This window comes from Pristis pectinata, chromosome 19, assembly GCF_009764475.1.
Source record: "Pristis pectinata isolate sPriPec2 chromosome 19, sPriPec2.1.pri, whole genome shotgun sequence".
Classification (NCBI taxonomy): Eukaryota; Metazoa; Chordata; class Chondrichthyes; order Rhinopristiformes; family Pristidae; genus Pristis; species Pristis pectinata.
The window spans coordinates 13,914,624-13,941,584 of NC_067423.1; the positions used below are offsets into that span (position 1 = coordinate 13,914,624).

The following is a 26,961-nucleotide window of genomic DNA, read 5'->3' on the forward strand; positions in this document are numbered from 1 at the left end:
TTAAATTTGTTTTTCACAAGTTTCTATTTGCAAAATTTGAATCTTAAAATTCAAAAGCTGCCCGGACAACAAGATATAGCGAATGTGTATTAGACCAGGATATGACCGAATGACTCATTTGGGACACATTTCTTGGAAAGAACATGCTCCCGCTGTATTGTAACATTCTATGGTTTAATATCTGGCTTTAGCATTGGGCAATCCCTCATGGTCTGGTAAGGTGGCAGAGCAGAGGAAGCAACCTAGTCAGCTTTTGATTAGCCAACATGTTGATTAACCAGCATCTGTCAAGTGAAGTATGGCTTGACAGTAGAGTTTTTAACCACACCTAGCTCCTATTTTCTTGGTATACCTTAAAGTAATAATCCAACCACTTACTTACAGAATTTAATACGTACTTAGGTGAGGTTTCCTTAGCTGCCTTTTCCATTTTATGTCATGTCTCTTTTTTTTGACAAAATTAGGTTTGCTGCTTTTCTGTAACCAACATGATGCCAGTTCCTCTCTAACCAGAGGTAAACCTACTGTTCAAAGTATGTACTATATGGAACCGTACATTTATAAAGTTTAATTAAAACTTTTACTAATATTCCAGGGTTTGTCAAAGACCTTCATAGACACAAAATTGCCTGTCTACTATTACCAACAAAGATCAGTTCAGATAGCGAAGGCCATTCTACACATATTCCCAAGATATTCCCATCACCAAATTCTCTCATGTTTTAGGCCTCTGCAATTATCCAATCTGACTGTCTCTACACAAAAAAAATTACACTTTTGACCTTCTGCTAGCTTTCATAGTTGTTTAGATTTGTTGTATGCCTACTCAACTTTATATTATTTAAAACCACAGTAGACAGCAATTATCCTAAGCCAGAAGGTGCAGGCAATTCCAGTGTCATTCAGTCATTTAAGTAACTGTTGTAAATACAGGCAAAGGTAAAACACGAGAAGAAAACCATCACTTACTGATAAAGATTCAGAAATTCAGGATGAGGGTTCACAGAATCCAACGGTCCATAGATTAAATGCACTGCAACAAAAGAACAGGCATATTTTCATACCATTGGAACTATGTTCATATATATTATTGTGATCAAACTAGTAACCTCAGCATTTTCATGTTATACCAGCAAGCCTCCGGTTATATTCGCAAAATACTCCACCATTTGTCTAGCTCAAACTCCAATTAAGTGAAACCAACCAACTATTGAAAGAGAAACAAAGGACTGCAGATACTGGAATCTAGATGAAAAACACTATGATGCTGGAGGAACTCAGCAACAGATGCTGCCTGGCCTGCCGAGTCCTCCAGCATCATAGTGTTTTTCACTTAATCAATTATTGACATTTTTTGGAACAATGGGAACTGAATAATATGCATTTCAATCTTTTTATACACAAATTCCTACAGTTGTACAAAAAGGCACTCTTTAGGGACTCAGCAACTTTCATCTAACTAGAGGGAGGTCATCGAAGAGCAATTTAAAGCAAGAACCTGGATGATATTCTCAGCATTCCTTAACCCAGGATGCAGAAGACATATGCTAGCTCAGATCTGCCAATTTAAAACTGGCAATTGTAGTTGTAGTTGGAGTTTACTCAAGGAGCTGAGCAGGGTGGTGCGAACTTCCAAAAGCAGGTTTGAATCAGGTTACCCCAGCACAAGGCCAATGGACCTATTGATGTAAACTGGAGAAACGTGGATAGGAACATTAAGTTCAAGCATTGTTTTTATTTATTTGAGTTGATTTAAATATACTGTATTTAATTTTCCTTTAGAAGTTAATAATTTTTTTTAAAGTTGAATAATTTTTGAGTGTTTCATAAATGTCAGTCAACATCAGAAACATTTGGTCACTGCGGCTAAGTAAACCCAGGCACAGGCCTTAATCAGCTTGCAAAGCATTTCTGGGAATAGAGCTGTCAATTTGTGCACAATAATCTCCAACAAAAGCACCACGATAATGACTGGATAATCTATTTTAGTGATGAAGGATAAATACTGGCCATGACACAGGAGATAAATTTCCTCTTCAAAGTAGTATCATGAGTTTTATGTCTACCTGAGAACTTAATTGCATTATATTTTGTCTGAAGGACCACACCTATGTCAACCCAATTGCTCCATCGTTGCTATGCTGTCAGTCAGCCTAGATCTTTACGCTTGATTCTCTCTACCGAGCAGCAGACACCAAACAGAAACAGATGGTGCTGGGGACTAATGGTGCATGATTATTTGTAAACAACCCTCATATATATTTGAATAGTATCTATGTTAATGTAAAGCAGACATTGTTCAACATACATGGAACAGTAGTAGAAATCAAGGCTCCTACCCATCGATCTCTGTACTTCCACCTTTGATTGATGAACTGCAAAATACTGAAAAAGCGTTAAACTATAGGATGTTATATATGCAGTTTTAAGAACGTGGAAATATACTATTAAATAAAAATCAAAGCAGGCACAGCGCAAGACCGCACTTCGTCGTGAGTATTTCATAGAGGGAAATGGTAGCTGTTTAGCATCCCTACTTGCCTCGCTTCTTACACATTTTAACTTCCCTCACTGACCTACTTTGATTCTGCATTCAAATATTTCACTTTACCCCAGTTTACAAAACTCAGCAACTATGAGCAAAAAACAACTGGGCCAAGATGTCATTTATTTTTCCCGCTTGTGAAAGCAGAATACCAATCAATATCTATACATTTTCAAGATTTGGTGCAATTGACAGAGGATTCTTTAATGATGTGTCCAATAAAAAAGGTCAGTAGTAATGAACCAGTTGACTGGAATATTCTTCCCATATTTTTTATTTTTCAAAGTCCAGTGTGATACAATGCCAAATTACCTGTCACACCTACTCCTTTCAAACTTTATAACTATTGCATTAAGATTCTTGCTTGGCAATCTCCTGCTTTAAAGAACACTCACCTTCTTACCCTAGGGAAATGGAAGATCAAACAATTAACACTCGTTTAGATCTCAATCTCCAATCATCCTTTTAGAAGGTAACAATCGGTAGTTAACTCCTCTGTGACTTTAACTGTGATAAACTTACTTACGTATGACTAGTCTATTCCTAAACATTCCTTACATTTTAAAAAATGAATTTTGCATTACCTTGAGCTAATGTGAATAGTAAAACAATCAGAAAACCTTGGGCTGAAATATGATCATTTGAATCAGGCAAATTTAAACTTAAAATATACAATAAAAGCCCCTAAAGGTGATTCAGCCCCAGTATGACAAAGGTAGCATAAAATATGCTTTATTGAAGATTCCACCAACTCAACTACCCTGATGAAAGGTTTTACATCTTGTATCTTCTTTGATTACTGTACAGTTTTGACCAGAGATATTCCTTAGCATATTTGCAAGGTCCCAGCAACTCAGGAACAAGCATGTTTGCTGACAGCACTGGATTATCTGTACTTAACCCAATAACCCTTAATCCAATTCTATTCAGATATTCAGTTTTGCATTTTCAAAGGCATCAATCTACATTACCCACTGCAAATGGGACTTTTGCACAATTCTATGAGGAAATTTAAAAGGCTCTTGAACATGAATGGAATAAGTAAGCCTCATCTCAGTGATCTTGTGCTCAACCTCCAATTATACCAGATGCCAAGTGAAGACAGATATAAAAACCAGCTGACAGAGGATAAACTGCTCTTTATAAAACATAATAGAACACTCTGTTTTAGTTACTCTAGCATTTACTGGTATTTTTAAGAGGCTTACGCTCTGTTGAATGGGTTTGTGTTATTTCCACTGGATGCAATTTGCTGGCCATTCATATTTCCCTTCCTGGCTGAGAATGACCAGACACAATGGAACATGCACAGAGAAGATGGGGCACTTAGGAAAGGCAGGACCCGTATGAAAGCCACCTATGGTACTCTGCCAAAGGAGCTAAAATAAAGTGAAAAGGTATCCAGAAATCCCATCCCTATATTAAGGAACATGTTATAAGCCTAACACTTTCCTGCACAGGATCAGAGAAAAGTTTGTTACTTGATAGGTGATCCTTTACTCACTTGATGTCTCCCACATGTCTCTTATCAGCACATCTCATGGTAATTGTTCATAGGAACTCCCCTTCCCAATCTGACTGAACTGCAAAAGAACTAATGGATAAAGTCCCATGTTGAAATAAAAACTTAACTCATTATTACCTATTCTATCTCCTCCTTCTCTGCAATCCAGAAACTGCAGCACTACTTACATTCTGCTCATTCATTCAATTCCTTTTTAACCCATTTCTGACTTATAAAATGTAACATGCGTGTCATCTTGAGTGAGGAAGAATGAGAAGTGATCTCATTTTGATGTGCAAAATTCTTAAGGGGCTTACTAGGGCAGGTGCAGAGTTGATGCTTCCCCTTGTTGGGAGGTCTAAAGCTGCGGGGACAAACACTCAAAAAAAAAGTTGACCATGCAGGACAGGATTGTGAAGGTGTTTCTTCAGGCAGAGAGAGATGAATGTTTGGAATTCTCTCCACAATAGGGCTGTGGAGGCTCAGTTGCCGAATATATTCAAGGCAGAGATCGATAGATTTGCCATTACTTTACTGAATGGAGGTGCAGGCACAAGGGGCAGGATAGCCTATTCCTGCTTCTATTTCTGAACTACTTTCTAACTTCATTGTTACTCCACTCAGTGCTACCCTGTAGAGTGCTGATTCTTATGGTGGTCTAGGTCCTCCATTCCAAACACTCACAGGTTCATGCCTACACCCACCTGCCTCCCCCATACTCTCCTGATGCTGTGACGGGAACCTGGAGTGAATCCCTGTCCTCCCCCAGCAATGAATTGCCCACGGCTTGATGTGGAGAGGCTGCTTGCGAGGGTTGGTGTTGGTGAGCCTGGGGAAGTGGTACAGCTGTTCAGCATTCAGATACAGTGCTATGGGCTGGCCAATACGGTGAGTGCAGGCCCTTGCTGGGAACCGGCAGCACCTGCTCCTCCAAATTCTTATGGTCCTATGTGATGGAAGCTGCTAGCTCCCCCTCTCAGCTGAACTTCTTACTACAGGGAAATCTGAAGGCTTGGGAGAGCTGGGCAGTTAACCAAAGAGAGGGGGGAGGTAGCAGCTTCCATCACATTTAACAGGAGGTAACGAGAGATCATAAGGACAGTGTTGCTAAGGGTAATGTTCTAGAGTATGTAGACATCAAGAGAGAGGATGTGTTGGAGCTGTTAGAAAATATTAGGACAGATAAGTCCCCGGGGCCTAACGGAATATTCCCCAGGCTGCTTCGTGAGGCGAGGGAGGAGATTGCTGAACCATTGGCTAGGACCTTTTGAGTCCTCGTTGTCCACGGGGATGGTACCGGAGGATTGGAGGGTGGCGAATGTTGTCCCCTTATTCAAAAAAGGTAGTAGGGATAGTCCAGGGAATTACAGACCCGTGAGCCTTACGTCTGTGGTGGGTAAGCTGTTAGAAAGGATTCTAAGAGATAGGATCTATGAGCATTTAGAGAATCATGGACTGATTAGGGACAGCCAGCATGGATTTGTGAAGGGAAGATCTTGCCTCACTAGCCTGATAGGGTTCTTTGAGGAGGTGACCAGGAAGATTGATGAGGGTAGTGCAGTAGATGTGGTCTACATGGATTTTAGTAAGGCATTTGACAAGGTTCCGCATGGTAGGCTTCTTCAGAAGGTCAAAGGCCAAGGGATCCAGGGAAGCTTGGCAGTGTGGATTCAGAATTGGCTTGCCTGTAGAAAGCAGAGGGCTGTGGTGGAGGGAGTGCATTCGGATTGGAGGGCTGTGACTAGTGGTGTCCCACAAGGATCGGTTCTGGGATCTCTACTTTTTGTGATATTTATGGATGACTTAGCTGAGGGGGTGGAAGGGTGGGTTAGCAAGTTTGCAGATGACACAAAGATCGGTGGTGTTGTGGATAGTGTGGAGGGCTGTCGAAGCTTGCAGAGGGATATTGATAGGATGCAGAGCTGGGCTGACAAGTGACAGATGGAGTTCAATCCGGAGAAGTGTGAGGTGGTACACTTTGGAAGGACAAACTCCAAGGCAGAATACAAGGTAAATGGCAGGATTCTGGGCAGTGTAGAGGAGCAGAGGGATCTGGGGGTTCATATCCACAGATCACTGAAAGTTGCCACACAGGTGGATAGGGTAGTTAAGAAAGCTTATGGGATGTTAGCTTTCATAAGTCAGGGGATCGAGTTTAAGAGCCGCGAAGTAATGATGCAGCTTTATAAAACTCTGGTTAGACCACACTTAGAGTACTGTGTCCAGTTCTGGTCGCCTCATTATAGGAAGGACGTGGAGGCATTAGAAAGGGTGCATAGGAGATTTACCAGGATTCTGCCTAGATTGGAGTGTATGGATTATGAGGAGAGACTAAGGGAGCTAGGGCTTTACTCATTGGAGAGGAGGAGGATGAGGGGAGACATGATAGAGGTATACAAAATATTAAGAGGAATAGATAGAGTGGACAGCCTGCACCTCTTTCCCAGGGCACCAATGCTCAATACAAGAGGGCATGGCTTTAAGGTAATGGGTGGGAAGTTCAAGGGAGATGTCAGAGGGAGGTTTTTCACCCAGAGAGTGGTTGGTGCATGGAATGCGCTGCCTGGGGTGGTAGTGAAGGCTGATACGTTGGTCAAGTTCAAGAGATTGTTAGATAAGCATATGGAGGAATTTAAGATAGAGGGATATATGGGAGAAAGGGGTTAGATAGTCTTAGGAGTGGTTTGAAGGTCGGCACAACATGGTGGGCCGAAGGGCCTGTATTGTCCTATGGTTCTATAAGACCCAGGCAGTCTGTCTACACATGGAGCAGGTGTTGCCTGTACTCAGCAATAGCCTACAATCCCTATGCCGGGAACCTGACAGAAACCCCTACACTCCTTGCATCTCAGCATTGAGAGGATGCACCACTAACCCCAGCCTGTTCACACATTTCCTCACATACAGTCTCTCCACACCAAGCCGAGGGCAACGTCACTGGAAAGCAAGGGTTTAGGCCAGGTTTCTGACTCAGCAGCACTTGTCGATAACACGTCTCTCTGTATATATTGCTATAATGAGCCCTTTCCGCAGTTTCCATGAGTGTTCTCACTCCTGGAATGGCTAAATATAGTACTAGTGTATCTAACCTCTGAGGCAATCCAGAACCCCACACTGGTTGAAAATGTTGAGAGACTTACAAACTTATGAATTAGAAGAAGTAAATCACACAGCCCTTCATGCCTGCACCTCCGTTCAATAAGATTCTGGCTAATCTGCTTGTAAGTTTAACTGCACTCAGCCTACGCCCCTTAACTTTATCAAAAATGAATCTACCTCTGCCTTAAAAATATTCAAATACACTGCATTAACCACCTTCCTCAATTTTTTTTCTGATGGTTGAGAGTCTTTGGAAATCTCTTCCTCAAAGACTCTCAACCATCAGAAAAAAAATTGCCTCATCTGTGTCTCAATTAGCAACCCCTTATTTTTAAGCAGTTCTAGATTCTCCGATAAGGGGAACCATCACTTCCACATTTAACCTGTCAAGACCCCTCAAGACCTAATAGGTCAAACATAATCTCCCTTTGACAAAACTTCGGTGACTTTGATTAATTATCTTTAATTTTTCTAAACACTGCAATAATGTCTTTAATGATAACTTCTAACATTTTCCCTACGATAGACATTAATCTAAGTGGCCTGTCTCCCTCACTTTCTGAGCTAAGGAAATACATTTTCTATTTTCCAATCTAATGGAACATTTACCAAGTCTAGGGAATTTTGGAACATAAAAGCCAACACATCAACCATCTCACTGGTCACTTTTAAGATCCTAGGATAAAGTCCACTAGGACCCAAGGACTATTCATCCACAGCTCCAACACTTTTGTAGCGACTCACCGTCCGGTCAGGCGAACTGGCTCGGCAGTCGGGTCGCGCAGCGTCGGAGCGCTGAGGCCCAAGATGGCGGCAGGCCTCGTCTTTCCCGAGCGACGGGGAGAACCCGCACGCGGGAAAGACTTGATGACGTGGTACTTACATCATTGCCAGTTGCATTGGGCGGGAACAGTCTCCCTTAAAAGGCCCGCGCAAGGCGGGAAAATAAACCAGTTCTTGTTTGACAATCCTTCGACTAGCGTCTTGTTTTATTTCGCGGTAGCAACCGCTACACTTTGCTCAATTCCACTTCCCTTGTAACTGTAATTTTGAATTCCTTCCGATGTCAATTTACAACCATTTCTGGGTTGGTACACCTATAGTCTACAGCAAAACCCAATGCAAAAGACCTGTTTAATTCATCTGCCATCTCCCTAATTTCCATTATTAAATCCCCATACTCACTTTCTATAGCAGCAATGCATAGTTCATCAACTTTAAAAAAAAATATTTATAGGAATATTTACTGTTTTTACAAATCCATTTCTTCTTTTAGCTAACCAAAGGTAGTGGGTCCTCCTCTTGAAATTTTTGTTTCTCATTAGAATGTATCTATTCTATGTATTTTGAGAGATCCCCTTAACTGTTGCAATTGCATCTCCACTGACCGATTCCTTAAGGTAACATGCCAATTCACTTTTGTTAAGTCAGTTTTTATGCCCTCATTAGTGCCATTTAAGATTAAAATACTAATCTTAGACTCATTCTTCTCTCCCTCAAACTGGAATTCAATATTATGAATACTGCTAGAGAAACAAAGGACTGCAGATGCTGGAATCTAGATGAAAAACTGGAGGATGCTGGAGGAACTCAGCAGGCCAGGCAGCATCCATGGAAAAAAGCAGGTGGTCAACGTTTCGGTCCTGCAGGCAGTCAACGTTTCGGTGCAGTCGTAAGTACGTTGAATAGCACTTGGTGCTTGACTCACCTGTCCATTACGAGATTTCCATCATTGATCCGAACAGCAGTCCACATGTCCCAATACTCTGCAGTTGTTGGCTGTGTGTGGGGTCCAAACACTGCACTGATCCTAGAATAGTCGATAAGAAAAATTCCATCAAGAGGTTGCACCAGAGTCCAAAATGTCATATCTGATGAATATAAAAACTGGTACCAGTAAAGTGGCCATGCAAAAATGCCAGCTGATCTTTCTTGTGGTGGCCCTTCCTGGGGACTTTTGAGGACTGAATAGTGTGATGGGCTACGTGGATCAGGCTGCAGTATGACGTCCATTTCCAAGGACTGAAACACTGGAGATACTGCACTCCCTCTATATTGGACTGCCAGCCTACATTTCATGCTAAACGTGAGTATGGGTCTTAAAACTGAACCTTTCCAACAACAGACAAGAGTCTAATTGAGCCAAGTTGACAATGTGCACACAATATTTTGTTTTCATTCACTAATCTTAGTGAAAACATTGGCCATGAATATAATACAGGTTAATCTGGATTAATCCACAGTGATTTACTTGCTTAAAACTAATAGAAGAAAGAAGAATTACCACATCCAGGTTGTGAAAAGTATTTACTCAGTATTTAGCACACAGATAAAAGCTATTCAGAATGCTCAAATCAGTGTTGCTTTACTTGTGCAGGGAGATGAAACTGTGATGTCCTTGTGTGTGGGTTGGGAAAATTCCGTGGACACGTCACTAAGTTCTCAGTCAGTGTTGGTTCATGTCTTCTGGGTTTAATTCAGGTCATACTAGAGACTTACCCTTTTGAGAAAAAATAGTAGTTCATAAGTCTGGTGAAAATTGGTGAAAGGCAACCACTGTTTTTGAGTAACTGTTGTAAAGAAAATTAAGAAATTAATTTAGAAATGTATTGTCCTTTTCTTAGTTTTTAAAAAGGTACACAAGCTTCTGTATGATAGAATGCATAACAGACCCCACTTAGAAATCTCACATTTTGTCCATTAACCTCACCTTCTGTTGTCATGTTACAGTTGTGCGTTAATAGTTACTGTTCTAGGTTTCTCAATTTTAATGGCAATGTCACAAAACAACGCAAGCTGGAGCAGCAAGAGTAAACCAGTTGGTCAATCTCAGTGACACTGCCCTCACAGCTCCCTGGGTTAGGGAATCCTAAATATTTGTGACTCTCAGAGAGAAAAAATTCATCCTCATCTCCAACTGAAATGGGCAATCACTTGCTCTGAAATTATACCTTCTTGTTCTTGATACCCCAACAAAGGAACCCACTCTTGGCACCCATTCTGTCAATCCATTTCAGCATCTTGTATGTTTCAATAAGATCACCTGTCGATCTTCTACACTGCAGCCTTGTCAGTATTAATGAATCCTGCTCAATAGTGATTCATCAATACCTGATGAATCGTCTCTCCACTGCCTCAGATGCAAGCATATCCCCACTTGAAATGCAGAGACCAAACTGTAATAAAGTGCTTCAGGTGCAGTCTCACCAGCTCCCTGTAAAGGTGCAACAAAACTCCCCTACTTTCGTACTTCAAACCCCTTGCAATTAAAGCCAACATTCTGTAAGCTTTCTTAATTATGCACTGTACTTGCCAGCCAACCTTTTGCGTATCATGTACAGAGACCCTCAGATTCCTTTGTACCAGAATAGTTTGTTGTCTCATTCCATTTAAATAATAACACTTTTTCATCATCTTTCCAAAATGGATAATCCCACATTTTCCCACATTATACTCCATATGCCACTTCTGACCCACTCACTTAATCTGCCTATATCCCTTTGCAGGCCCCGTGTCCTTCTTACAATTCACAAACCTTAATTATCTATTATTGTTATGATGATTTTAGTGTCTTATACATGAAGACTAATCCAACATAATTATTTAAAATCTCTGTCATTTCGCTGTTTCCCATCTTTCATTCCCAGGACTTGTCCTCTAATAGATTATATTTCCATATCTGCAGCCCACTGAGTTTATGCTAGCTGTCAGAACATTCCAATAACTTCTCTAGTGGGCACACTCCATGGGTTTGCCAGGACATGTGGAAAGAGAGCAAGAAGAAAGAAGTGGTGCCTACGATGCCAGCATCAATTGAAAACAATGACTGATTGACAGAAGTATTATTTCCCTTCAAGCTAAATGTCAGCTACTCTTGACTTGATCCACTTAGAACAAGACACTGCATCAGCATTCAGCACTTCACAATCGAGGTATGAAGAAGATGCACATATGGTAGCATCTTTTCACCCACCCTGGATGAGCAGCCAAAATTGTCTAATATCTCAAAGCTGGCAGTACTTTACATCCTGCTTACTCATCTATTCCCTACTGTGGTTTTACTGCCTGCTCTGCTGGTAGTGCTTAGAGGACACTCAGCCTAATTACACTGAATTTAAAGTCAGGAACAGGCTATTCAGCACAATGCATGCATTTATGGTCCAACTTTTCCCACTCTGTTTAACTCATCTCACCCTATCAACACACTCTCCTTTCCCCACATACTTCTCTTGAAACTTGTCTCGGGTACATTCTGTTAACTTTCCACCCTATGGTTCTGAACACTTTTAATGCATCACATTTTTTTTTAAAACATGGATAATACCTTCTGGAGAAATCGTGGATGGTTTGTCTCTGGAAAAATTCCTGTATAAGAATGATGCAAACTGTCAGCCACAAGAATTGTGACATTCAAAAAAAAACAGATTTATAAATAATTGCAATCAGTTAACAAAACGGCTGAATACCTCCATTTGACAAACACAGGCTGTTAATAATCAGATGTCCAGGATTACCATGTTCAGACCTAACACAAAGGAAAGATAATGCTCAGTCATTAGAACTGAGAATCTTCCAACAAGGGATTACATAGCAAACATGTTAAGTATTGGCTCCAAAGCAGATGCTAGCCTCAGACAGGGTGATTTAGCCACTGTTCTTGACTAATAGCACTGAAGCTTCATCCATTTAGATGCTGAATTCCGCTCAATCTTTGCCTGGTGCTTGTGCTCAGCATTACAGGCCTCAGGTTTCATTATTTGACTGTATTGGATTAGCTGAACTCAGCCAAGGAAGCAATATCTTAAGATTGCCCTTGAGCAGTGGTGGAAATCACGCAAGATCTCACTCCTGATCATAACTCAAAAGACTTGCTGATGGGATGAGATTGAACTCCTAGCACTTGTACAGAATGCTCAATAAAACACTGCACTGTGTGGAAGGTTGGTTGCTGTCATATACGAAACATAATTTAACCAGAAACTCTCAAAATGCAATGTTTCTTTTTTTTAAATGAACAATTAATAGAAATTTTAAAAAATACACGGTATATTTGCTGAATTAGGATTGCACTCAAGTCCAAACATCAATGCTCTTTCAAGTGATAACCTGTACAGCAGCTCCAGCGCAACAGTGTCTCCATAATCATGAGCCAGGATATTGATCTTCTGTTGAGCTAGGCCCAGTTCTACCATTAGTTCCTGGACAATATCTGCCTGCTCAAAGATGGAGTATCTGTGCAGCCTCTAGAGAAGAACAAATGGATCTTGGGGTCAGTTAACTTTGCCAATACTGAGCATCTCCAAAGATCTGCTAAAATACATATAATTACATATCTTAACATAAGGTGCATACCTCCCAATCAATTTTTTTTTAAATTACTGTTAGCACAGAGGCAACTATTCTGTGCCAGTAGAAAATAGAGTTTCAGAGAAAGGACTCAACAGCTTCAGCAACTGTAACTCAGAAACTACATACTCACAGGTTTATCGCTGAATCCAAAGCCAAGAAAATCTACTGCGATAACACGATTAAACCTCAACGTCAAGCCTTCCCAGATCTAAAATAAAGAAGGATGTTATAATCCCCTTAGTGCTCTCCATTATTCCACAAGTCTTTAGACCGTCTAGCAACATGTTTCAGCTACTAAAGGGGAGATCACTCATTTAAAGAGGTCCCTTTGGATATATTCCAGTTCCCTTCAAATTTAAATTTAAAAATATACATGTTATTGGTACATATTATTGGAAATTGGTTTACAGTAGCAATTAGGAGAAAGGATCCTGGCCAATTTTAACCCATCTTAGTGGATACTTATACAATGACCAACTAGGGGGCTGCTGGCATTGTAGCAACAGCAGTAGCAAGATTCATAATTCAAAACTCTTTGACTTCAGATATGCTAACAATGGAAGCATTCCCTTCACCTACTGTTGAACTCAATTCATTATCTCCTTGTGAGAGTGCAATACTTTACTCACAACACATGCCCACTCTTCAAATCCAATTCTTCTATCCCACAATAAACTCAAAGAAAAGGGAAAAAAATCTTGTTCAAATCCTATCAACTTTCTACTCTGCCCCTACCTTATGCCAATCATAGCTTGATGTTGGGAAGCCATGCAAAAGTATCACCATATCAGAACTGCCAAAAGCACCCATGGAATCTGAAATAAAGCATAAAAACACCACATTAAGACAGTTTGAAGGGGTGTCTGATAGTCCAGCAGTTACGGTCAACACAAGCAACTCCAAGGCACTGTTCAAAGTTTGGGGGTCTGGGCCAACATTCCTCCCTGATTTAATACTGTAAATTAACTTTCCAGTCTGTAGTATCACACAATGAATGAAGGTTGTGCACCCAGTGAAATAAATCCAATCATTTCATCATTTATCAGAGATCAGCCTTATTCATGAGTCACATCTGGACCTATCCAGAAGATGAATGTGGCAAATTCTTCTTAAACACAACTTTTTCCTTCCATTCACTGGATATGGATATCATTGGCAGGGTTACATTTATTGCCAGTGGGCAGCTGGACAGGCTATCTCAGATGAAAAGTAAGACTCCACAACATTTGGTGGATTTAGAATCACAAAGGACAAACTATGCAAGAATAGCAGTTTTCCTGCCCTAATAGATATTAATGGAACCAGATGGACTTTTAAAACAATCCAGTAGCTCTGTGGTCATTGTTAACATTAACAGCTTTCTATTCTAGTATTCAACTAACTGAATTTAAATTCCTCATTTACAAGAGTGAGATACAAATCCTCAGCTCTAGATTTTTACCCTAGCTCTTTGCCTTACTAGTCCATTAACATAACCCTAAAATGCCATTGTATCCCTTCAAGTCTCATTGAATATTATTAAAATACAGGTATTTGGATCAAAATAGCATTTCGCTCCATGAAGACGGCTGTAATACAGCCTTTGGTACTGCATGAGCAAATAATTGCCAAACTGGTGACCCAACTCACTTTTAAGGATACTTCAGTCTTTGAAGCTAGGACTGGCTGCTAAGCTTTATTAAACTGATTAGGTGGCGATGCTGATTTGTCCGATGATGATAATTCTGGTTCTCAAAACACTTCTTTGGGACTATATTACAAGGACAAATTGGTCACTGTATTGTTTTTAAGATAAAATGGCACAAAATCTGAAGAACAATTTTTACTGCACTTGCTGAGTTGCTCATACACTCTGGCAGATGCTGTCTGAGCTGCTGAATATAGCAGCATTTCCTGCTTTTATTTCAAATTTACAGCATTATTTTTAATCATTTTCTCAGCCTGCCCTGCCACCTTCAATAAACTATGCGCATGTATCTCCAGATTTCTCTGTTCTTATATTCCTTTTAGAATTATGCCCTTTTGTTTATATTGCCTCTTCTCATTCTTTAGGCAGAAGGGATTCGTTTAGTTAGGAGTTTAATTACTACTTTAGTTAGTTCGGCACAACATCGTGGGCTGAAGAGCCTGTTCCTGTGCTGTACTGTTCTATGTTCCTACCAAAATGTAGCACCTCACATTTCTCAGCTGTAAGTTTCTGTATCCATAGTTCCTTGAAGTCTATTACTATCCTCCTTACAGTTTACCACACATACAGGTTTTGTGTCATCTGCAAGTCTGGAAATTGTGTCCCATACACCTGTCCAAATCATTAACACAAATTAAGAAAAGTACTAGTTCTGGTAGCAGTCCTTGAGGAATTCCACTATACACTTACCTCCAGCCCAAACAATAACCTTTCACTACTGTTACTGTTTTTTTTCAATCTTTTTATTAGTTTTCAAATTACTACAGATTGATATATAGCATCAATATTTATACATGTAATACAAAGAGATCAGGATAACAATCATGGCATAGATAATCATAAAGAACAATAAAATATAAAAAAAATCTGTAGATCCAACGATCTCTTAGTAAATGAATATAATATAAAAGAAAGGGAAAAAAATTATTATATAAATTAAGAAAAAGAAAAAAACCCAAATCAATAAGAAAAATAATAAACAATAAACTAAACTAAACAGAAAAATTTCAAAAAAAGCAAACAACAAAAAAAAAACTGGGCTAAAATTTCTCAGTAGAAACAGAGCAATATTATGTCATCAACTCAGTTCCTTTAAGTTGGAAAGTTATTGAAAGGGGATCTACATCTTGTGAAAATATTGAATAAATGGACTCCAAATATCTTCAAATTTAAGTGAAAGATCAACAGTACCACTCCTAATTTTTTCCTAGTTTAATCATGATATAGTTTGAGAAAACCATTGAAAAGTAGTAGGGGGTATTGGATCCTTCCATTTAAGCAAAATGGATCGTTTGGCCATTAATGTAACAAAGGCAATCACACGGTTAGCGGAGGCAGATAGGTGGACAGACTCTATCCTTGGTAATCCAAAAATTGCAGTGATAGGGTGAGGTTGTAAATCAATCTTCAATACGTTTGAAATAATGTTAAAAATGTCTTTCCAATATTTTTCCAAAAGAGGACAGGACCAAAACATATGTGTCAAAGAAGCCACATTCGATTAACATCTATCACATATAGGATTTATATGGTTATATAAACGAGCTAGCTTATCTCTGGACATATGGGTCCTGTGAACTACCTTAAACTGTATCAATGAGTGTCTGGCACATATTGAAGATGTATTGACTAAATGAAGAATTTTCTTCCAAGTCTCTGTAGGTACACATGTCTGGAGTTCACTTTCCCATTCATTCTTAACTTTGTCCAATGATTCTGGACGTATTTTCATAATTAAATCATAGATTATTGCTATCAAGCCCTGCTAACAAGGATTAAGACCTAAAATTTTTTCTGTAGTTTCAATTTTGTAAGGTGTCGGAAAAGAGGGTATAGTAGCTTTTAAAAAATTTCTAATCTGCAAATATCGAAAAAAGTGTGATCTAGGCAAATTATATTTGTTAGACAATTGTTCAAAAGAAGAAAAACAGTTATCAATGAATAGATCACGAAAACATACTATTCCCTTCCTTTTCCATATGGAAAAAGCTAAGTCAACTCTGAATGGATGAAAGGAAAAATTAGATTGAATGGGACTTGACAAGTTAAATTTATTCAATCCAAAAAATTTACGAAATTGAAACCATATTTGTATTGTACATTTAACAATTGGGTTAGTCATATGCTTATTTAATTTGGTAAGTGCAAAAGGGAGCGAAGCTCCTAAAATAGAAACTAATGAAAATTCAAGTACTGATTGGTGCTCAAGGTATAGCCATTTGGGGCATTGAATTACATCTAAATCTTGTATCCAAAAAATTTAAATATCTGATATTAATTGCCCAATAATATAATCTAAAGTTAGGCAAGGCCATACCACCATCCTTTTTTAGTATTTGTAAATATTTCTTACTTAACCTTGGGCTTTTATTCTGCCAAATATATGAAAGAATTTTAGAATCAATAGTGTCAAAAAAAGATTTCGGGACAAAAGTTGGAATCGCTTGAAATAAATATAAAAATTTTGGTAAAATATTCATCTTCATCGCATTAATTCGGCCAACCAATGATAAAGACAGTGGAGACCACTTAGTAAATAATTGTTTAACATGGTCAATTAAAGGCAATAGATTAGCTTTAAATAAGTTCTTATGTTTCCTGGAAATTTTAACACCTAAATACATAAAATAGTCAGTTACCAATCTGAAAGGTAATTGGCTATAATTTGGGATTTGCATATTCAATGGAAAAAATTCACTCTTATTAAGATTTAATCTATAGCCAGAAAAAAAACTAAACTGATCTAGTAGTGATAGTACTGTGGGGATAGATTCATCCGGATTAGAAATATAAAGTAACAGGTCATCTGCGTAGAGAGATATCTTATGAATCATCTATCCGCGAGTAATGCCACATACATTTGAAGAGTCCCGGAGTGCAATAGCCAAGGGTTCTAAAGCAATATCAAATAATAAAGGGCTTAACGGGCAACCTTGTCTAGTACCTCAAAAAAGCCTAAACAAAGGAGATCTTTGATTATTAGTAAGTATTGAAGCCATAGGTGAATAATAAATCATTTTAAGTAAGTATTGAAGCCATAGATGAATAATAAATCATTTTAATCGCAGATATAAATTTAGGGCTAAAGTTAAATTTTTGAAGTGTAGTGAATAGATATTTCCATTTGACTCTGTCAAACGCCTTTTCAGCATCCAGTGAAACAACATTCTGGGATTTGGGATGAAGGGGTATATATAATATTCATTAATCTCCTAATATTAAAATGTAAATAACGATTCTGAATAAATCCTGTCTGGTCTTCAGAGATAATTTGTGGGAGAACCTTTTCCAGTCTAAAGGCCAATATTTTGGAAAATATTTTTGAATCTACATTTAATAAAGAAATAGGTCTATAAGATGCACAGTCAGTGGGATCTTTATCCTTTTTAAGAATTAAAGAAATAGTTGCTTCATAGAAAGATTGTGGTAGTTTACCCAATGATAGGGCATCTTTAAAAATTTTGGCTAACCAGTGAGTGTTACTGTTTCTTGCTGCTTAGGCAGTTTTCTATCTATGCCACTACAGTCCCTTTTATTCTATAGCCTTCAAACTTATGTGGCACTTTATCAAGTACCTTTTGAAAGTCCCTATACACAGCCATATCTCCCTCACTGTTATGTTATCAAAAAGCTCGCAGCAAGTTAGTTCAGCACAATTTGCCAAATCATGGTGGCTTTCCCTCATCATTCCATAGTTCAAGTGACTGCTTATTGTGTCCCTGATTTTGTTTCTGGTACTCTCACTCCCACAGAAGCCAAAATGACTGATTGCTGGGTTTATCCCTAAATCCTTATTTGAACAAGGGCATAACATATGCTATAAGGCGGTTGGACAAAATTGGATTGATTTTCTCCGGAGTGTCAGAGTCTAAGAAGCAACCTGACTGAAGTACATAGAGTCATATAGCAATACAGCACGGAAACAGGCCCTTCAACCCTACTGATCCACGTCAACCAAGACGTCCATCTAAGCTAGTCCCATTTGTCAGCTTTTGGCCCATAACCTTCTAAATTATGAGAGGTATAGATAGGGTAGATAATTAGAGTCTTCCACCCCCCCCCCCCAACCCCCAGGGTGGAAATGTCAAATACTAGAGGGCATAGCTTTAAGGTGAGAGGAGGAAAGTTTAAATGAGACTTACCAGGAAATTGTACACAGAGAGTGGTAGGTGCAAGGAATGTGCAGGCAGGGGAGGTGGTGGAAGCAGATACAACAGCAATGTTTAAGAGGCATTTAGACAGACATGGCTAGGCAGGGAATGGAGGGATATGGACCATGTGCAGGCAGACATACAGTTTAAATTGGCATCATGGTCAGCACAGACATCATGGGCCAAAGGGCCTGTTCCTGTGCCGTACTGTTCTATGTTCTATACACAATTCACCAGTCCTCTAGAAACATTACTGAATCTATAAATGAAGAACTCAACTTGACAAAGCATATAGCAAGCGCAGTAATCCGGGTAACAAAACAAAGTAAGTCCAAAGCACTTTGTCAAAAACCTTCCATATAAGATAATGCAGCATTGATTTAAAGATGCTACTAGCATCAGAATTCTTGTCTCTCATGATAGTTCAAGAAAGCAAGGAATTGTGTATATTGAATCTACAATGAAAGCAACTGCAGATGCAACACTGAAACAGAGACGGAGCATTGAGGTTGAGGGTTAATCTATTATTGTTGAATTCACCTACAACAAAAGTCCTTTCAATGCAAGATGGGTACCAAACTGACACAGTCCAACACTTAAATGTTGAAAACTCCACACATTCTGATACAAAAATATCTCCAATATATGCTTCACAAAGGCATTAGTGGATCAAAATACTAACAAAGGATAGCAAAAACAAAAGATGTCAAATTTGTCCAATTTCAGTCTATTACAGATACTCCCCAGTATTACTGTGATAAATTGGCAGAAGTAAGAGGTTATTATTCCTCAGTCGAGGATAAAGTAGTAGTAATGGACCCAGTATGACCATAGCTGTAATGATGTTTCTACTGATGTGAGTGATGAAACTCTGAAGAAAACTGAAGAAAATGAGCACCGTAACTAAGAAAGACAAGGATTCTAGAAACTCACTGGACTTCAGCCTTGATGACCTCGCATCTGAAGATGCAGCAAAATTAGTCAATGCAAGGAGAAACAATTGAACGCGAAACCACGCTCGACTGTGAATTGAGCAGTTGCTACCTAGACTGAATTTGTAAACAGGACACACCTGGGCAATTTTCCACATTGTTGGGTAGAAACCAGTTATAACTATAATGGGATAGCTTGGCTAGAAGCAAGGTTGATTCTGGAGCACGTCTTTTGGATGCTGTCTGATTTTACTCTTTATCATTGAAACTAAATACTCTTCACAGCTCCCTTTTTTAAAAAGATTGAAGTACATTTTTTACAAATACCTTAAACATTTACAGATTTAACCATAATGTACATCTTCTCAGTCCTTTAGATGCTCACAATAGTGCTGCTGTGATCAAGGTCTCATTTATGTTCCTCTTGAATGTTTTTGAATTCTACAACTTCAGGTAACTTGATTTCTGTCTGTATCGGTTGTCCATCTGTGATGCTGGCTCAGCTTGTTGTATTTTTCCCTCTGGGAGTGGAGAACATGCCCAGCCAGATCTGCCGGGCACGTCCTCCTGCTCCGCTTTTCACAAATCCTACATGTTCCCGTCTATGTTTTTTGTCTATGTTCTCACTCTCTAACTGCTCTCATTCAGAATCAGATTTATGATCGCCAACTTATATGTCGTGAAATCTGTTTTGAGGCAGCAAAGTGCAAAGACATAAAGTTACTATAAATTACAAAATAAACAAATAGTGCAAAAAAAAGGAATAACAAAGTAGTGTTCATGGGTTCACGGACTGTTCAGAAATCTGATGGCAGAGGGGAAGAAGCTGTTCCTAAATCACTGAGTGTGGGTCTTCAAACTCCTGTACCTCCTCCCTGATGGTAGTAACGAGAAGAGGGCATGTCCTTAGTGATGGATGCCACCTTCTTGAGGCACTGCCTCTTGAAGATGTTCTCAATGGTGGGGAGAGTTGGGCCTGTGATGGAGCTGGCTGAACCTACAACCCTCTGCAGCCTCTTGTGATCCCGTGCATTGGAGCCTCCATATCAGGCTATGATGCAATCAGTCAGAATACTCTCCACTGCATAGCTATAGAAATTTTCAAGAATCTCTGGTGACATACCAAATCTCCTCAAACTCCTAATGAAGTAGAGCCACTGACATGCCTTCTTTGTGATTGCATCAATGTGTTGGGCCCAGGATAGATCCTCCAAGATGTTCAAACTGCACACCCTTTCCACCGCCGACCCCTCAATGAGGACTGGTGTGTGTTTTCCCAACTTCCTAAAGACCACAATCAATTCCTTGGTCTTGCTGACCTTGAGTGTGAGGTTGTTGTTGCAACATCACTCAACCAGCCAATCTACCTCACTCCTGTACTCCTGCTTGTTACCATTTGAGATTCTACCAACAACTGTTGTGTCATCAGTGAATTTATAGATGGCGTTTGAGCTGCGCTTAGTCACACAGTCATGCGTGTAAAGAGAGTAGAGCAGTGGGCTCAGCGTGCATCCTTGAGGTGCGCCTGTTTGATTGTCAGCGAGGAGGAGATGTTATTACCAATCTGCACTGACTGTAGTCTCCCGATAAGGAAGTTGAGGATCCAGTTGTAGAGGGAGGTACAGATGCCCAGATTTTGAAGTTTGTTGATTATTACTGAAGGGATGATGGTGTTGAATGCCAAGCTGTAATCAACAAACAGCAGCCTGACATATGTTATCTAGGTGCTCCAAAGCAGAGTGGAGAGCCAGTGAGATTGCGTCCGCTGTAGACCTGTTGTGGCGGTATGCAAATTTGCAGCAGATCCAGGTCCTTGCTCAGGCAGGAGTTATTCTAGCTGTAGCCAACCTCTCAAAGCAGTTCATCATAGTAGATGTGAGTGCTACTGGGTGATAGTCATTGAGGGGGCCCACCCTGCTCTTCTTGGGCACTGGTATGATTGCTGGCCTTTTGAAGCAGGTGGGAACCTCAGACTGCAGCAGTGAGAGGCTGAAGATGTGCTTGAACACTCCAGCCAGTTGGTCAACACACTTGTCACCCACTGACCAGATAACCTTTTTACAGCTCATCTCCCATAGTCACCCCAGTTTTACCCTATCGGAGGTGTCACTCTCTCCCACCCTCACTGCAGTTTAACAGGAGACATAAGCAACCTTAGATGCTGGAATATGGGCAAAAATAAACTGCTGGAAGAACTCAGCCAGTCTAGCAATCTGTGGAGGTAAAGGGATGGCCAACATTTCGGGTTAAGACCCTGCATTGACCCAAAGTGTCCATCAATCCCTTTTCCTCCATAGCTGCTGCTCAACCTGCTGAATTCTTCCAGGTGTATATTTTTCTGTTGCAGCTTAACAAGCTTCTTTTGTCCCCTTCCCAGTTCTGATGAAGGATCTTCAATCTGAAACGTTAACTCGGTTTCTCTTCCCACCAATGCGGCCTGACCTGCTGAGCATTTGCATCATTTTCTATCTTTGTTTTAGATTTCTAACATCTGCATTTTTTTTGATTTTCACTAAATTAGGAATATTTAGGATTGGTGTAGCCCATTCATGCCCCCAGGATTGCTCTGCCATTTAATGACCCAGATTATACAATATAAAACTCACCTCTGTAAAATATGCGATAGTCTTTGAAGGTGAAGAATGCTCCAGCTGTCCTCCATGAATAAAGAGATGGAGAGAGAATAGGGGGAGGAAGATGAAGGTAGACAGCTATCAGCGGTGCAGCAAGAAGTGCAACTTGGATCCACCACTCTTTCATCCTTAAAATGAAAACAGAAATAGTTACATCAGGATCCTTCAAAACTAAATTGTCCTTCAGTGCTGGAATTTCTTTGCAAATGGAACTGACATGCATACTAGATAGATGCAGTTTGGAGAACACCACGACAATGGAATTAAACTGCAAGCATATCACATTCAGCACATTACATAAATCTCCTGCCCTCTACAGGCAAAGCTTTCCAACGTTATCGACACATTAGGACTAAACTTTAAAGCACCACTCAAAGGGGAAAACTTCTAATGTCTGAAGTTAAACCACTAAGCAAAACTAAACGAAGAGCGGACTCAGTTCTGACGCTTTATAATTCAATAGTTTGGCATCTCTCTCTTCACGAATGGGTTAACAGACACTTCGCCAAGCTCCAAGTTTGACCCACGGCCTGTGCTGCATTCACTTGACTCAATACTTGCAGCTCTACACTAAATCAAAGGGTCCCTGTCGGTGTCTAATACAGTTAATATCACTGAGATTTGTATTAACGTAATCTGTGATAATTTTACTCCAGTTTAAAAACCCCAGTTCAAAGTCCGCTCCTTGGTTAAAAAAAACCTTTAAAATAAGCTTTAACAAAATTTAAACAGATTGAAAGATTTGCTTTCGCAAGCCTGAATGGACTTAGGTATCAACCAGGGCTATAAAAGTAGATACTAAGCGCGGTAATTTCTATTTTAGAAGGTGGAAATGTTGCATAGTTGAGTTCCTGGCGTGAAGACATCGTTCCAGCTGCTATGAGATGTGTGGGTACAAAACGCCGCTTACCTGCACTCAGATGAGTTCTCATGTTCCACCCCCGGCACACCTGAAGACACTATCGTCTCCGGGTCGTGTTGTCGCTCCCGCTGACCTTACCCCGCCTCCTCTCCCATCCCCGTACCGTCCGGAGCATGCAAACCCCCCCTGCTGGCTGGGAGGGTCAGCTGTGGCACTACATGACTGGACTAGCACGAGGAGTTTTGCGTTATTTTTTCTCTCTAAAATAACTACAGGAAGTTTAACAAAAAAAAGCTACCTTTTTTTCCCCGAAAGAGGAACAGTGCAGGAATCAAAATGCACTTCAATCCTCTGGCACCGCTGGGCTTGACTGGCTACATGCACGAAAGAGGGTCTCCAACCTGAAACCTCTTCCCACGGACTTGCTGAGTATTTCCAGCACTTCCTGTTTTTGTTTTAGAGTTCCAGAATCTTTTTTTTAATGCGCGGAAGATATTCACCCTGGCTGAGGAGTCTAGGATCTGGGGAACGGGTAGGTCGTTTAGGAATATTTCGAGGAGAAATTTCAATATTCAGAGAGTGACAAACTTTTGGAATTCTCGACCTCAGAAGGCAGGAGTCTCAGTCGTTCTGTTCATTCAAACACACATGGGCCGATCGACTTCTGGGCATAAGGGAATCAATATACTTGGGGATAGTGCTGGAAAGTGACACTGCGGTAGAAGATCAGCCATGATCTTGATGAGTGGCAGAATAGGTTCGAGGGGCCGTTCAGCTCACTCCTGCAACTATTTCTGAAGTATCTACTGAGCACGGCCTGTCGGGCCGCTCCTGCAACTGAATGTACATAAGTGATTGCAGTTACACATAAGTCATTGACCGCAGGATACCAGCCTCTGACCTCTAGTAGCATTCAACATGTGAATGCTCCAGTTAAATTTCTAGTTAATGGTGACCCGAGTTATGTTGATGATGGACAACTGAAAATGTTAGTGCTACTGAATGTCAAGTTTAGGTGGTTAGACTTTCTTGTCGGGGGTGATAATTCTGTGCCATGCATGTTACCTGCTACTTATCAGCCTATATCTAAATATTGTCTCAATCTTGCAACATGGAGGCATAGACAGCTTTATTTGCCGAAGAGTCACAAATGGAATTGAACATGGTGCAATCATCAACAAACATCCCCACTGCTCATTTTTTTTTACTGTTTATTAATTTTACAGGATCTGAGCAATGCTGGAAAGGCTAGCATTTATTACCCTTCTCTCTCTGTGCTTGAGAAAATGGTGCTTGACTGCCTTCTTTTAAAGGCAGATCTTTGAAGCGGCTTCTAAAGATAGCTAGGCCAAGGATGCTGCCCTGAGAAGTTTCTGCAGTGATGCTCTGGGGACTGGGAGGATCGATCTTCACAACCACAACCATCCTTTCTGCAAGCTGTGTTTCCAACCATGGGAGCTGTTTTCCCCTCGAACCCCATTTGACTTTGGTTTTACTAGGGCACCTTGATGTCACATTCGGTTAAAAAGTACATGGATATCAAGGACTGTCACTCTTACCTCTGGAATTTATCTCTTTGCTCCATGTTTGGACCAAGGCTCTGTTGAGGTCTGAAGTCCAGTGGTCTTGGTAAAATCCAAACTAAGCATCTCTGAGCAGGTTATTGGAAAATCAGTGCAACTTGTTCATAAAGTCAATTCCAGCTTCCAAAACTTTGCAGTTCATTGGGAGCAAACCAATTGGGCAGTAGTTAGCAGGATTGGATTTATACTGCTTTTTGTGAACAGGCCATTTTATACGACTGTCCACACTCGAGCAGATGCCCATGTTGTAAATGAACTGGAATTGTTGTCATTCACTGAAGGATACTCAATATCCACAAAACAAAGGTCACCTGTTCCGTTGTACAACACTATTTCCTGACATTTAAGGTTCACAATGAGACCCTGGAAAACACGAACCCCTTCAAGCATCTCAGGAGCTACTGTCTCAGCAAAGGCAGACATTTAATGTTGAAATTCACCATTGTCTCCACAACCATTGGCCATTTGAGAAAAGGTGAGTTTGAAGATTCTAACCCATCACAAAGCTAATGGTCTACTGAGCACTAGTGATTCCTCCATTCTTGTATGCTTCTTAGACTTTCGTTACTCACAGCAGGTACCTCAAACACTGGAGAAACACCATTAATGTTCTCTCCACAAAATCCTCCAAAACCAGTGACAGGAAAAGTTAACCATCATCAACTTCCTCTCCCAGGTCAACATCCTCAGTTAGCTCCTTTAGGTTGGTCATGTTGTCCACATGCCCAACACCACTCCCAAAACAGACAATCTGTTCCAAGCTATGTCATTGCAAGAGATGACCAGGTGGTCAAAGAAATACATTCACGGATAGTCTCAAAGTCTCTTTGAATAAGTGCCACTTCCCCACTGACTCCTGGAAATACCCATCCCATCAACATTCATAATGGAAAAGGAGCATTTGGATGCCACTGAGAACTTTGAGTCCATTCATGGGGAGCACACAGAAACTTGTATAAAGAGCAAAAGGAGTGCCCACCCTGCCAAGGATCTGTTCCATCGCCTGTGACAGAGCTTGTAGGTCCCACGTTGGCCTCAGTCACATCAGAATCCACAAAACTGGAGTGGAAGCAAATCATCCTCATTCCTACAGAACAAGCACTGTACTCAAACATCTTGCCTCAGGGTATATTTATTCTGGAGCACAAGTCTTCTGAGATGTTGTCTGGTCCTATAACCTATGTTCTACCCAGTGTCTTCTACCATTTCTTGATGTCACATGGAGTGAATTGAATTGGCTGAAGTATGACTTCTGTGATGATGGGAATCTCAGAAGAAAGCCAAGATGGATCATCCTGGCATAACTGGTGGAACATGGTCGCACTCAAAGGTGCAGCTGTCATTAAAGTTGGAGTGTTTTTGTTAATGTTGAAAAGGAAGGGAAAACAATTAAATGTAAAAGAGTAAACAGAATGCACATTTGAAATTTTTTTTTAAAAGGACATTGCACTTGAGGATAGTTATAGTTCTGACTTTGTGCTTCCAGTGGCTTAGTGGAACGATTCTGATCTAAGTTTAGATTTGAGTCACTTATTTGTTCTGAAGCAATTTATTTAAAAGAAACAATTAAAGATTTTTCAGATTCTGGTGCTTCCCATTTAATAGCTCTAAACATTCAATGGATTGGAAAGTCACCTCAATTGATAATACTGTGGAAACCAACTAATGGGGAGAAATAAGCAAGATTAGGAAGAGAATCAAATGGTAGTTGGCTTTTCTTCTGCAGGTCCCAAAGAATTCTAAAATTATACAGCTCACAGCCCCACTCAGTACCAAACCACAGCCTTGGGCCAAACATGAAAAGGAGAAGCTGAAATTCAGTGGTGAGCTGAGATTCACTGCTCTTTAAATCACCAACATTTGCTGATTCCCTACCAAGATCTTGACTAATAAAGAAGCTGCTCTTCTTTGGTTTAAATCCTGGAAGTATCTACTAGCAACCCTGTGGGAGTACTTTTCCAAGAAAGACTATTGCAGTTCAAGAAGGCAGTTTGCTACCACCATCAATGGCAACCGGCAATGAGCAATAAATGCTGGCCAAGGATGCTGCCCTGAGAAGTTTCTGCAGTGATGCTCTGGGGGCTGGGAGGATCGATCTTCACAACCACAACCATCCTTTCTGCAAGATCTGTTTCCAACCATGGGAGCTGTTTTCCCCTCGAACCCCATTTGACTATTCAAATCCATTAATGAATAAAAAGCAGAGGGACTTCACTCGGTTCATCATGCATGTTCCTGCACTTTGAAAGGCAACTCCTTACAAGTATCACTGTCAATTTTAACCTTAAGGAAAAATTGACTTTTTGCAAGTCAATCACCGAAAATTACTTCTGAAAGTGATTATGTAATTGTTTTCACCACCCTTTATTCCAGATCATAACATTACTTCTGTTTCTGTCTCCTGATGGTTTCCTACAACAGTAACTACATTTTTAATTGGTTGTAAGATGCTTAGCGCTATTCAGAAAAAAGTGTGTAAAAGGCTCTATGTAAACTCAAGTATTTTTATTTACCAGTATCTTTGTTTTTTTATTTCAGATCTTAACAACCCACTGCAGATATATTTTAAAAAATCATATCTCAGAGTCATAGAGACATACAGCATGGAAACAGGCC

General features: G+C 40.1%; 1 protein-coding gene across 3 annotated transcripts in view; it reads right to left on the reverse strand.

Moving 5' to 3' along the window:
- mest (mesoderm specific transcript) overlaps positions 1–23,538 on the reverse strand; it is a 28,981-nt gene extending 5,443 nt beyond the window's left edge. For 2 of the 3 annotated variants that reach the window (XM_052033525.1, XM_052033524.1), the window contains exons 1-11: positions 23,061–23,538; positions 21,874–22,028; positions 13,233–13,312; positions 12,628–12,705; positions 12,255–12,391; positions 11,615–11,673; positions 11,473–11,513; positions 9,648–9,718; positions 8,857–8,958; positions 2,309–2,385; positions 970–1,033 (exon numbers count right to left, since the gene is read on the reverse strand). In XM_052033525.1, the coding sequence (XP_051889485.1) occupies positions 970–1,033; positions 2,309–2,385; positions 8,857–8,958; positions 9,648–9,718; positions 11,473–11,513; positions 11,615–11,673; positions 12,255–12,391; positions 12,628–12,705; positions 13,233–13,312; positions 21,874–22,027 (863 nt within the window). In that variant the 5' untranslated portion in view covers position 22,028; positions 23,061–23,538. Of the gene's footprint in view, positions 1–969; positions 1,034–2,308; positions 2,386–8,856; positions 8,959–9,647; positions 9,719–11,472; positions 11,514–11,614; positions 11,674–12,254; positions 12,392–12,627; positions 12,706–13,232; positions 13,313–21,873; positions 22,029–22,810; positions 22,897–23,060 lie in introns of those variants that run through there. The other variant, XM_052033523.1, reaches the window with a different exon arrangement.
- Between the last annotated feature and the right edge of the window lie 3,423 nt (positions 23,539–26,961).